This window comes from Copadichromis virginalis, linkage group LG19 (genome assembly GCF_057382275.1).
Source record: "Copadichromis virginalis isolate Kocher_CV1m ecotype Utaka linkage group LG19, C_Virginalis_male_GT1.1, whole genome shotgun sequence".
NCBI lineage: Eukaryota > Metazoa > Chordata > Actinopteri > Cichliformes > Cichlidae > Copadichromis > Copadichromis virginalis.
This window is the reverse complement of record NC_140636.1, coordinates 30435698-30448656: the sequence shown is the minus strand read 5'-3', so window position 1 is coordinate 30448656 and position 12959 is coordinate 30435698. Positions and strand designations below refer to the sequence as shown.

The window sequence follows — 12959 nt, the reverse complement described above, 5'->3', positions numbered from 1 at the left end:
ATGTACACACGGTGGATCAAACAGCAAGTTTGAGAGGTTGTAACTTGGAACAAGCTTCTAGTCACTACAATCACTTCAGCCTGGCACTTTCCTGCTATCTGTTCTGCTTCTATTCTTTAAAATGGTAATAAATGCAAATTGAGAGTTACACTATTATATCAAAATTAAGTCAAAATGAACTCGACATGAAACAAGAGAGGCAGGATCTACTACTCTACTACTAACTTATTATTCTCATTAACACACAGTTTGAAGAAACTGTAATTTCACCTTAAACTAACCGGGCACATAAACACAATTTGACTGAAACAATTTGAAACTGTCTTTTTCCTGTTTACTGTCCTTTGCTACAGTCTCCAACATACACTGCACTTGCTATCTTTTCCAGCCATGGTTGATAGTATAAAAAATAGCAAACACATGATCAAATCCAAAGATCTAACAGAGAAACAATGTATCATAAAAAAGAACTTATAAAAACATCTTTATTACAATTTGTAGAACATTTTAGGCTTTTACGAGGGGTTGACCTGCCAGATTTGACATGGCTGTCTGGAATGGTGCCGTAGAGGAGTAATGTATAACTGTACCAGAAGATGGAGACACAGACTGTTATCTGAAACCTTTACAGCCAGTGGAGGCGTGTGGACAGAGCCTTTATTATCACTCTGCTGAGAACCATCAAGACGGCCTTGGGGAAAAATTCATGAAGGAGATCAGAGCAGGAGAGCAGATGTTTGTATGATTTTAGAACAGGTGGTGGTGGTGCACTCGCAGCATGTGTATCAGTTGGACTTTGCACTGTTAAACAGCTGACGCACTGTATGAGCCTTGGGGAGGATCTGATCTTGTCTCCAACTGTCTGTTGTGTGAAGAAAACAGCAGCTAAAAGCAATAAAATCAAGACCAATGACCAACTAAGGTGGAAATCAAGTCAAATACAAGACTAAAGTCACCTTTGTGTACAAGCATGTGACACTGCAAGCATTTTAGTTAGGCGGACACATTGTGGCGTATTTTATTAAAAGCGATAGACAAGCAAACGTTTTCAAAGTACAACAGTGAATTATCTCAGAATAATACAAGTCCTAAATGACTGTAATTGCAACCTCCTGCTAGATAAACCACTTGTACATCATTATGTTTTACTTCTGCATGTCAGAAAATGAAATGTAGATAACCAGCCAATTAGAGAGTTATGATAAACAATAAGGAGGCTGAAGGGGACTTACTGAGAAAGCGACAGAATCTTTAACCTTGAAATCCCAGCAATCCTCATATCAGCAGTGATGCTTTACACACAGTACTATTCACATCAGTCTGCATATTTCCTGTGTAACAGACGTGTATTTTCAATATTTTGACATATATTAGGTTTTCATGGGAATCACGTTTCCTCCATTTAGAGTGGATGGCCATCTCATGCGTGAAGCAAACTAATAACACTGAAACAGGTGTTGCAGTACCAATTTCAGAGCTCATTGATGCATAATAACACTGACAGTAAGACGCACTAGTGGAAAATCTTATAAAAGCTCATGGAACACGAGTTTTAGAACGACCACGTAATTAATCATTGATATAAATAGGTGAAAACGAGTTAGCAAAACAAATAATGTCATTATATCAGACTCGACATCTATACTTACCTTTCAAATTAATGTCTGATATGATGCAGTGGGTAGCAGCTGTGTGGTATATGAAAAAGTAAATTACCTTTTTAGACATTGAAATACATTTATTACATTAAAAACAACATTTTCTGTAGAGTTCATCCCTGCAGGATTTGCACAGCTGTTTGGGTGGCATGTAACACGATCTATAGCCACGTGTTATTTGCACTGAAAACACTCACAATATGTATTTTTGCATTTATAAAGAATCTGGAAATTCACAACATGCTGTATGGAGGTGGTTTGGGCTACAATAAACGATGACGTCTTATTGGCTTATCTTTGAAATGAGAGATTGCAGCTCTGATGGTGCTCATGAAAGTACAAACTAAAAGTCAGCAGCTCAGTCACTTTGTACCGACTATTATGAATTCAAATATATTTTTCATTTTCTTAATTAACCCCACTTCCTAATTAGATCAACTCATGAGAAAGAAGTAAATAGAAAGAGGCCACGCAATGACATATTTTTAACAACATGCTATGTGAGAGAACATGTTTCACATAATTATACATTTTAATGGTAATTTTGGATTAAAAATACATTTACAAACCAGCGTCATGTATATCCATTTGGTCCAGCAGACTTTACATTCAAACATGTACCAGGATAGCCCACCAGCTCTCGGTTATACACACTTTAAACACAACTGCACGACAGTCATAGCTTTTTAATCGCTGCTATTTTTACACATTCACATTCAACTTCTTCCAGGGGGAGTGTGGGTGAGGACGAGATGATATTATCAGATGGAGGTGTAGTGCCTCCCAAAGCTGGTGAGTCTAATCTTCTCTGGCAGGATGATGTTTACCGAGTGTTCCGCCTCTTCCTGGCTTGTGCTGCCAGCTTCTCTCAGCAGGTGCTCCCTTTGCTGCCGGACAAGCTGGCTGTACTTGGCATTCGCCAGCCACGTCTCACAGCGGCCAAAAAACACAATGCCTGTAGTGCCCAAGATGACCAGGCAGGTGAGCAGTGCTAGCAAGCTGAAGCAGACAAGCTGACCATGCGTAACGAGGACACCGGACGAGTGAACCGTCTCCTTCAGGGTGATCTTGAGCAGATCTCTCTCAGGTGGTCTCAGCAATTTGTGGAAGGCATGAGCGGGGAGGGAGTAGTGCTGTGGAGTCAGAGCAAACACTCTGTCCACAGGCTTGGCAGCAACCGGCTTGGATCTGTTTCTTGGTCTGTGCAGCAGGGAGCATGTGGGACCTGTAAACCATTTCTGGCAAATGCACCGGAAGGTTCCATCAGGTTGACCGACACAGGTGCCCTCGTTGGCACAGGGCCGCCCGGCGCAGGGAGAGAGGCTGGTGGTGTCATTACAAGTGAAACCAGTGAAGCCGTGTGGACAGACACATGTGAAAGTCAGGCCATGGTTTGTACAGTTGCCACCGTTGAGGCAAGGGTTAGGCTGGCAGCTGTCAATGCCGATCTCACAGAAGTCTCCGGAAAATCCAGGGGGACATAAGCAGGAAGAAAAGGCTGCTGAGCCCTCGGCATCCATACATGTGCCTCCGTTCTGGCAAGGAGAGCTGGAGGACAGGACATAAGAGACATAAAGGAAAACAGAGTGTCCTGTGATTTACATAAATGTAGAGCAGTACAGTGCATGCTTTAGCCTGTGGTTATAAAACAGCAATAAGCAGGGGGAAATTGGTTTAATCATACGTGTCGATTTCAAGGTAGAGATGTTAATGGAAAATTTACAGGAATAATAAAGGAATCAATATTCCTCAACAGGGGAGAAAATTCCTCTAATCTTAAAGCTACAAAAAAATCTCACTGAATTACCAGAAATATGAGTTTTCACAAAGCTGGAATAAACATTTATTGTACATACATGGTTGTCCTTTCATTTAAGGATTTGATGCATTTGATGTTACATAAAATGTAAAAGTTCAAGGAAAGTGTAATTAACAATGAGCAAAATTAGTGTTGTTGTTAAACGCAACAGCTCCTTCCGACAAACATGAAATTCAAAGTAAGGAAAATGCTGTTGCCTGCTGTGTGCGCTTTATGTGTTAACTACATTTCTAAATAACAATACAGTTCCTTATCAAACATTTCCTTGCTTCCGTCCTGCTCTGTCGTGCACAATTGCACAACAATTGCCTGACCTCAGTTTGTGCAGGATGAAAATGATAGAGTTGATCACAGCATTTCCAGATATGCACATTTCTGTGGATTTAAGACAAATATGGCAGATAAATACCGAGGTAATAAACTAGTAGTCAAGCTAATTACTTTCTAGAGAGTAGGAAAGTTTTATAACTTGTTTTTGAAGAAGTGAGAAATGTATAATACATTACTTTTTTTGAGTAATGACTCTAACACTGTGATGAATATGAACTGCTACTAGCAATTATTTATTTATTAATCTGGGGGTTACACTCATGATTATTTTCTTGTTCTTCAGGAAAATAAAAGGGCAAAGATGAGGCTGTATTGATAAATACCCAATACACCTTTTGAAACTGCTTATTTTGACCAAGCTCCTGTCTTTTTACAAAAACACACAGTTTATTAGACAATTTAGACCAAAAAAAGCATCAGACGTTCACAAACAAAAGGCTGAAACTGAGACACAACTGCAAAATTACTGAATCAATCGAAGTCAAAACTTGTAATTGCTACTGCACGTAATGCTTATTAATACTGTGATATTGATTTCGGTCATTTCTCTCAGCACTAATGGCTTATTTTGTGCAAATTAAAAATCTGTACGAGTATCATGATGACGCCTCAGCGCTGCATCTGCTAATCTTCTCGCAGCCGTATAAGCAGCAGATCTGATCGATGTAACCATGCTTCACAAAGTGCATGATGAGAATCTGTTATATAAAGTAATCAATATCTGTAGGAGTATTTCATGTAATTACACAAGTCTCTAACACTGTGCCTCAGTGAGTCAAAAGAATAATAGCGCCATCCTTTTTTAGAAGCCTCTGGTGCCTCGCAGAGGAGCTGATTAATGAAACCTCGTGCAGGGTTTCTAATTGAGATGAATTCCCCCAGAATACAAGTCAAGGTTCAGTTGTCTCACTGTTGGGATTAAATGATTATTTTTTTAACCAGAAACAAAGCCAAAAAAATAATCCTGGATATAGCATTATTAACCACTGAGAGAAGTCCAAGCAATGCACTTACAGTGGGGCAAAAAAGTATTTAGTCAGCCACCGATTGTGCAAGTTCCCCCACTTAAAATGATGACAGAGGTCAGTAATTTGCACCAGAGGTACACTTCAACTGTGAGAGACAGAATGTGAAAAAAAAAATCCATGAATTCACATGGTAGGATTTGTAAAGAATTTATTCGTAAATCAGGGTGGAAAATAAGTATTTGGTCACCTCAAACAAGGAAAATCTCTGGCTCTCACAGACCTGTAACGTCTTCTGTAAGAAGCTTTTCTGTCCCCCACTCGTTACCTGTATGAATGGCACCTGTTTGAACCCATCATCTGTATAAAGACACCTGTCCACAGCCTCAAACAGTCAGACTCCAAACTCCGCCATGGCCAAGACCAAAGAGCTTTCGAAGGACACCAGGAAAAGTATTGTAGACCTGCACCAGACTGGGAAGAGTGAATCTACAATAGGCAAGCAGCTTGGTGTGAAAAAATCAACTGTGGGAGCAATCATCAGAAAATGGAAGACATACAAGACCACTGATAATCTCCCACGATCTGGGGCTCCACGCAAGATCTCATCCCGTGGGGTCAAAATGATCACGAGAACGGTGAGCAAAGATCCCAGAACCACACGGGGGGACCTGGTGAATGACCTGCAGAGAGCTGGGACCAAAGTAACAAAGGTCACCATCAGTAACACACTACAACGGCAGGGAATCAAATCCCGCAGTGCCAGACGTGTTCCGCTGCTGAAGCCAGTGCATGTCCAGGCCCGTCTGAAGTTTGCCAGAGAGCACATGGATGATACAGCAGAGGATTGGGAGAATGTCATGTGGTCAGATGGAACCAAAGTAGAACTTTTTGGTATAAACTCAACTCATCGTGTTTGGAGGAAGAAGAATACTGAGTTGCATCCCAAGAACACCATACCTACTGTGAAGCATGGGGGTGGAAACATCATGCTATGGGGCTGTTTTTCTGCCAAGGGGACAGGACGACTGATCCGTGTTAAGGACAGAATGAATGGGGCCATGTATCGTGAGATTTTGAGCCAAAACCTCCTTCCATCAGTGAGAACTTTGAAGATGAAACGAGGCTGGGTCTTCCAACATGACAATGATCCAAAACACACCGCCCGGGCAACAAAGGAGTGGCTCCGTAAGAAGCATTTGAAAGTCCTGGAGTGGCCTAGCCAGTCTCCAGACCTCAACCCCATAGAAAATCTGTGGCGGGAGTTGAAAGTCCGTGTTGCTCGGCAACAGCCCCAAAACATCACTGCTCTCGAGAAGATCTGCATGGAGGAATGGGCCAAAATACCTGCTACTGTGTGTGCAAACCTGGTAAAGACCTATAGTAAACGTTTGACCTCTGTTATTGCCAACAAAGGTTATGTTACAAAGTATTGAGTTGTATTTTTGTTATTGACCAAATACTTATTTTCCACCCTGATTTACGAATAAATTCTTTACAAATCCTACCATGTGGATTCATGGATTTTTTTTTTCACATTCTGTCTCTCACAGTTGAAGTGTACCTCTGGTGCAAATTACTGACCTCTGTCATCATTTTAAGTGGGGGAACTTGCACAATCGGTGGCTGACTAAATACTTTTTTGCCCCACTGTAGCTGTATGACATAAGATGTGGAGATGGATTTGCTGCTGAGGGCAGCACAGTGATGCCTCCCAACCTGCGAGGAGCTTATCCAAGGCTGGATTGGATAAGCGATTAAGAAAATGAATGGATGGGTAATTATTTTTGAAAATAAGAGGAGAGCTGACAATTCTCTATCGATGTTATGTAAGCTATTGAATTTTAGGTGTATTTCAAGTCAACAACAAGGCTGCCTGACAGAGGAAAATACATGCTGTGGTTCAGAGTGTGGAGGGCTGTGTCAGACAACTGAATCCCCAGAGAGTCTTTTATATTCATTTGACAGGCAGGAGGAAGATTCCTTCAGGGACCAATTCTGTCTGCAACCCATCTGTGTGCAGGCACGGGGTGCAAGGCTGTTTTTGTTGTGATATTATCTCAAATGTCCAGGCAGGGTTTGTGTTTAAAAGCATCACCTACCATTGAACAGATGACCAGATTAATACTCAAATGTTGCTCATAAGCCAGTAAAAGTGGAACGTTTTTAGGAATGTGACTCTAACAGCTTAAGTAGTGGTAAAAGCAAATAGATGTGATTAACCTGAGAAACTTATCTCTAAGTTCAAATATAAGTTCTGTGTTAACATGGCAGGGCTCTTTGCAGCATATTTTCCAATCAGAAGTTGAATCTTATATATCGATAATATTGGATATTACATTAAAAATGACAAAACTCTGATTTTGAGTCGGTTTACAACAGTTACTATTTTTTGCAGGTAATGAGGCCCCCGACAGACATGAGTAGATGCTCTAAAATTTTCCTGGCGATGCTCTCCCGGGGCTTCGGTACAGCCAGCTGTCATGAAAGCAATCGCGGATTTCATCATTATGCAAATGATTTCCAGCCTGTGCATTTTCGTGCACCACTGATATCTCTATGATAGAAGCCTGCTTTGTTGCTGTCATCTTTTTGACCCCCACCTCTTCCCCTCTTTGTTGACATTCAACTCCACCTAAATCTAAAAGTCAACTCGCAATCAGCTGGGAGCCACGCATGAGCTCTGTTGTGCTTGGACTAACACTGAGACAACACACACTCACAGACAGTGAAATAAATCCATTGAAATGAAAGCTCAGACTTAAGAGATTAATGAATCAGATCAGTTGTTTTATTTTAAATTTATGGTGCTGAAGAGCGCACAACAAAGCATCAAAATGTAACTGTCCAAATATTTAGGCCTTTGGAACAATCATATCAACGAGTGATGACCCTTGTGCTACGGTAATATGATATTTCTGAACGATCTGCCAAAGGCCTTGAAATTCATCTTTGATACAGACGGATGTTAAGTGCGCATCAGTTGTGTTCTCCAGCTGCCAAAGGACGAGCGGATTACTGGTCACATTCTGAGTGATGGAGTATCCGAAATGTGACAAGCAATTATGGTGTATTTGATCTTGAAAATTTGACTTTAAAGGATGAAGCCTCTGAAGTGGGATGCAGCTTATGATGCTGCCCTGGTACACACAGTCAGCTACTTTAGGGAGGAGCACAATAAACATAGTTGCAGGACTACAAATTTACTGAAATTCTTTCTTTATACAACCGAGCTGTCTTGGATTTGACATGAAGGGGAATTGTTTGCCCAAAGCCATATTTTGTGTTTGTTTTGGCTAAGTGAGCCTCATCATCTTACACATTGCAGTGTTTTACAATTGCTGGTTGAAAGTAAAGCATGATTCCATCATGCAAAAAAACAACAAAGATCAAATGAGTACAAAGCATGGTATGAATGTGACACTGGGGTATTTGGCTGCAATTTACTTCATGGCTGACCGTGTTAGCGACCAACAGTTTAAAGTTAGTGGAGAAGGACATTTGATACAGAATATGGGCATAGCATCTAGATCTTAAACTTAAGCCAACACAATATGCATTATCTCTACTCTTCAAGAGGGCCAGTTGCTCTGATTGGAAGAAGTGCTCTGATTGCATATAAGTCAAGGACTGACTTTATTCATGGCCCTGAGTAAATACTTTTCTTATGGATTCATAGTGTTAATCAATATTTTCAAGTGTTATTTAGTCCAGCATAAACTTTAAGTTGTACATTATGTTCCCATTTAAAGTGGAACTGATGATAAATCAGTGCAAGCTTTAGTCTGTGGCTCTCTTTTGATTGGCAAGTCATTTAGTGTATGAGTGTGCAGTTTGTTCCACCTCTTGCATCACATCTGGTTTAAAAAAAACAAGCTGGCAATAGCCGAAAGCTAAAGGCAAGGCTTCAAAAAGGTTATGATGATCTATTATATACAGCCAGTGTTTGCAAATAAGCCACTTTTTGTCACGGTTCCTGGGTTTTGGACCAGGGCTTTTAAGTTTGGGGATTTTTAGGTTTCTCTATTTTTCCTTTCTGTTTTCCCAGTCATGTCCCCGTGTCTCTCTGGTCCCTCAGTGTTTTGTCTCCATTGTTGTCTGGTTTCCCTGTTTGTTCTGGCAAGTTAGTCCCGGTCTCTCTGTTTATCACTTCCTGTTTTATCTCGACAGTCCTTCATCTCACCCGCGTCATGTTTTGCATCCCCCGTCTCGTCAGTTAGATTCTATTCAGCTGTGTTCCCCCAGGTGTTTCCACTCACTGCCTCCCTCATGGTGTGTGACTCGTTGTCTGCCTGTGTAGCCTCAAGTCAGTTTATTCCTGCTTAGCTCAGTTTGTGTTTTTTGTTTCTTTTGCCCTTTTGTCAGCGTTAAAATGAAGCTGTGATTTTGAGTTACGACAATCTGCTGAGTCCTGCATCTAGAGCCACACTCTGTTCACTGCAAACCCGTTCCCATGACACTTCTGACAGATATAAAAATACTGGCGGCCGCCGGTGCTTCCCCTCAGGCTCCTACTAGATGCACTTGTGGTACGAATTTGAAAATCCTACGTCGCCTCGTTCTAGAGTTGACATGTTCACCTACCCAGCCAGTGTTGTGATAATAATATCCCATCACCCTTTTACAGCCGAGGAGGTAAAAGGTGTGACTGTTATGTTATGTTTACGATTTGTTGCTCTATTGTATAGTATTGTACATTGTATAGTATAGTCTGAGGGCTGATATACCTACCTACACGCATACTAAATAGCAATAGAGCAATTAGGAAAAAATAACCATAAAATATTTGAGGGAACATAGGGGATAAGACTGAAAATAAGTATTCCCCTGCTTATGAACTCAAAAGTTTTTTGTACCCATTTGTAAGACAAAGTCCTCTCCTCCGGTGGCAGTTTTCTCCAGAGAAGCCAGGGGGGCAGACACACAGGTATCGCCCCTCTCCGGTCTCTATGCAAGTGGCATTAATAGCACAAGGCCTGGATGAACACAAGCGAATATCTGTGGTAAAAAGAGAAAGGAAAAAAAAATACTAATAAGTATGCTGTTTTTAGATCTTGTAGGTTCTCTCTCTCTCCCTGTGTCTCTGTGGCTGATTTTTCCTCTCGTCTTTGTTTCCACTCTCACACTACACTCCCCACCACAGCATCTTGTCACCAAGAACAAAACTGAGAACATAACCAACTGCGTTACACAGGCAAGTGGCTCATATGCTCCAACAGAATAAAAGATGCACTATGCGTGCTGATAAAGAGGTCACACTGAGCTGGAAGCCAGAAAAAAATCTCTCTTCTTCTTCCTTTGTTTCTTCCTTTGTTTCTTCCTTTGCTCCATGGTCTCCAAGTCCTTTTGTGTGATAATGGCCACTATAGATACTATGATTATAATCAAAATCCTTAAACTAAAATAGGGCATCTAATTAAATGTTAATGTGACTTTAACAATAACATTTTCATCGGGGTATTTTCATAAATTAATAACGCATGCGTTATTCAATGGCACAAGGGAAGGTAGTTTATCATGAGGATGTTGGCAGTTTTATTAGGGGTTTCAGCTTTCCTTGTTGTTGGCAGATTTCCATAGTCAGATTATTTATGCTCCGACTATGCCCTTGGGAAAAATACAGTTAACTATATTATAGAGACCAGCCTGATCTCTCTGGACCCATGTATCTCTAGAGCTCTGTGACTCACCCTGACCTCTTGTATATCAGTATTGGGGGCAGATTGAGATAGGAGTGCCTGGGGAGCCTAATGACACTTACCTTGGTCACAAAGGCTGCCCACCCAGCCCTCCTCACAGATACACTGCCATGCCTTCTCACATGTGCCGTGCAGACAGCCAGGGAAGGGTACACAGTGGTCACAGTTGTCTCCTTGCCACCCTGGTTTGCACCTGAATGAGGTTAAATAAAGGCATTAAATCTGAACTATTAATACACCACCCAATGAGCTTCGCAGTCCTGCTCTTGGTCCGATATTATCTGCATGTTTTTACAATTAAAGTGACATCAAATGCTGCGATTTACGATTGCTGTAATTGGTTAATCTTTCTAAATACCCACAGCAACAGGGTACAATCATTTTGGCTAAAGAGTAGATTCAGAAGGTTTTGCCAGAAACAAAAACATGAGGAAACCTTTTAAATTATCTGTCGGGATAACAATGCTTTTTACTGTTTAAACAAAGAACAGACTTGGCAGCTGACTTACACATAATGCAAGCGCCAAAAACAGAGATTCACTTGGCTGAATTGTTATTGTATTTCTCCAAAAGCCATTTGCTTCTCCTGAGGTAAAATAGAATCTACACAGAAATCTGAGGTCGTTCAGTACCTGCACTTCCCGGGCTTCTCACAAAAACCCTTTTCTGTGCTGCACCCTGTGCTGCATTCCCAACCTTTGAGAAAGGAAGACATCAGCATGTTGGCTTCACAAAATAAAAAACACACACGAAAGATTCACAACAATAAAATATTAAATCCCTGGTCTTCTATTTCCACGCAGGGAGAAAAGGAGTTGGGGTTGTTTCTTTTTTCTTTTTTCATGAACTGACTCAAATCTCTTTGTGTCGCTGTCAGCTGCCTCGGCTGATCGAAATCTAAGATTACCTTTGACGATGTTTGTCACGGAGAGAATTAAGACCACAGCTGTGAGATGCATCGTAATTTCGAGGAAGACCCCTTTTGTCCTGCAAAATACAAAGCAGCTGATATAAAGAGCTCTCGCTTCGTGGAGAAGCGACATCTTCCATCTAGAAAAAGGACACTAGTTAAAAGTTGATTTTTGAAAAAAGAAAACCACGTTAAGATTCGTTCACAATTAAGAGGATCCTACACAAAAAGATCTACATAGCGCTTTTAGATTTTTAGTTTTAAAAATATATCTGTACGAGATTTTTTTTTAAATACACTGAGCTTGACTTTAAATATAAATATAAATGCATATGCATGTATATATTTGGGGGTGATTTACTGTATTCCTGTTTATTTTTGGAAACTGACGCACCTGAACCGTATGCGTCTTCTCCCAAAGGTATCCATTACGCACGAGCACGCAGAAAATGAGAAAAGACATTCATTTAAACACAATCTTCATCTTTTTTTTTTTTAATAAAAAACAAAAACCTCTGACTTAAATGAACTGCCTTACCTATGTTGCCCAGTCGTTCTGCTCCCAAGTGACTTCGACCATATTTCACAGGTTTGCTTTTTTCTGCTTTCTTTCCTTTAATCCAAGCAACGTGCTAATGAAAGTGATACCACAGGTGTACTCGTGGTCTGGCTGCTGAAGGTGGACCTGAAGGTTTTGACGGGACTGCTGCATCGTGAAGCGTCCCAGTGCTGCATGCTCCTCCCACCTTCTGAGGGAGAATGCGTGCACCAATCTGACCCCGTGGGAGAGAAGTGCAATAGTTGTACAGTAGTCACATTAGCTGGCTGGCTGACTTTAGTTTGCAAATGTCTAACTTTATGTCTAACTTTGGGCAAAACAAAGGAAGAAAACAAGAAAGAAAACAAACGAACCTATGTCTACGGATATCTTGTTTGTTTTTCACGCAATAATAAATTATTCAAAGGTGATGGAGACACATGATTCTTGTACACGTGATTCTTCATCTTTATTTTTGGAAATTGGACACACCTGAAGTATATACGTCTTCTCTCAAAGGTATCCATTACGCACGAGCCCCACAGACAGGGAGAAACAGTTAAGGCTTAGGTACATAACTAGGCCGTGTATTTGAAATATTAAAAGTAAGGGTATATCTGAAATGTCCAATTTTGGCGTTAATTATTAATTTTATTATAGTAGACTTATTTAATATTAATACTCGTGTTAACCACAGATTTATTTTGCTAAATATAATAAAGCATTTATTGCAAGAGCTTTTATACAGAACTCCTTATGACATTTGGGCTGAACATTACTTTTAGCCAAATAATATGAAGGAACAACACAATGTGAAATTTCTACTGCACAGAAGGGAAAAAAATGTAAGAACAAGAATAAATGTTGTTATTTTCGTTTCACCAGGTCTGAAAATCAACCTCACATACAAAGAAAAACACACGATGCAAACGAGATAAAAAGCAAAAAAGCAAACAATCAGTCACAACGTATTTTGAAAGCAAGCCAGAGGACACTGATGGAAGAATATTGCACTATACTTTATCCAAACGTCAAAAAAA

General features: G+C 40.5%; 1 protein-coding gene across 2 annotated transcripts; it reads right to left on the bottom strand.

The window, feature by feature from the left end:
- Window positions 1-2159: 2159 nt before the first annotated feature.
- dlk1 (delta like non-canonical Notch ligand 1) lies at window positions 2160-12135 on the bottom strand. 2 transcript variants are annotated; one of them, XM_085441673.1, is made up of 7 exons: window positions 11920-12135; window positions 11776-11793; window positions 11379-11458; window positions 11104-11167; window positions 10534-10664; window positions 9629-9770; window positions 2160-3206 (listed from the first exon to the last, which is right to left on the bottom strand). In XM_085441673.1, exons 3-7 carry the CDS (start codon window positions 11428-11430, stop codon window positions 2420-2422), a joined length of 1176 nt encoding a protein of 391 aa, XP_085297799.1. In that variant the 5' UTR covers window positions 11431-11458; window positions 11776-11793; window positions 11920-12135; the 3' UTR covers window positions 2160-2419. The 2 variants fall into 2 exon arrangements, with proteins under 2 accessions (XP_085297799.1, XP_085297798.1); XM_085441672.1 differs by having other exon boundaries at window positions 11776-11790.
- Between the last annotated feature and the right edge of the window lie 824 nt (window positions 12136-12959).

Excerpts from the sequence above, each read along its gene's own strand:
- dlk1 (XM_085441673.1), bottom strand. The coding sequence starts at position 11,430 with ATGCATCTCACAGCTGTGGTCTTAATTCTCTCCGTGACAAACATCGTC. Across the intron at positions 10,665-11,103 it reads GAGAAGCCCGGGAAGTGCAG|GTGCAAACCAGGGTGGCAAG; the intron begins GTACTGAACGAC and ends AACCTCATTCAG. Across the intron at positions 9,771-10,533 it reads GGGCAGCCTTTGTGACCAAG|ATATTCGCTTGTGTTCATCC; the intron begins GTAAGTGTCATT and ends TTTTTACCACAG.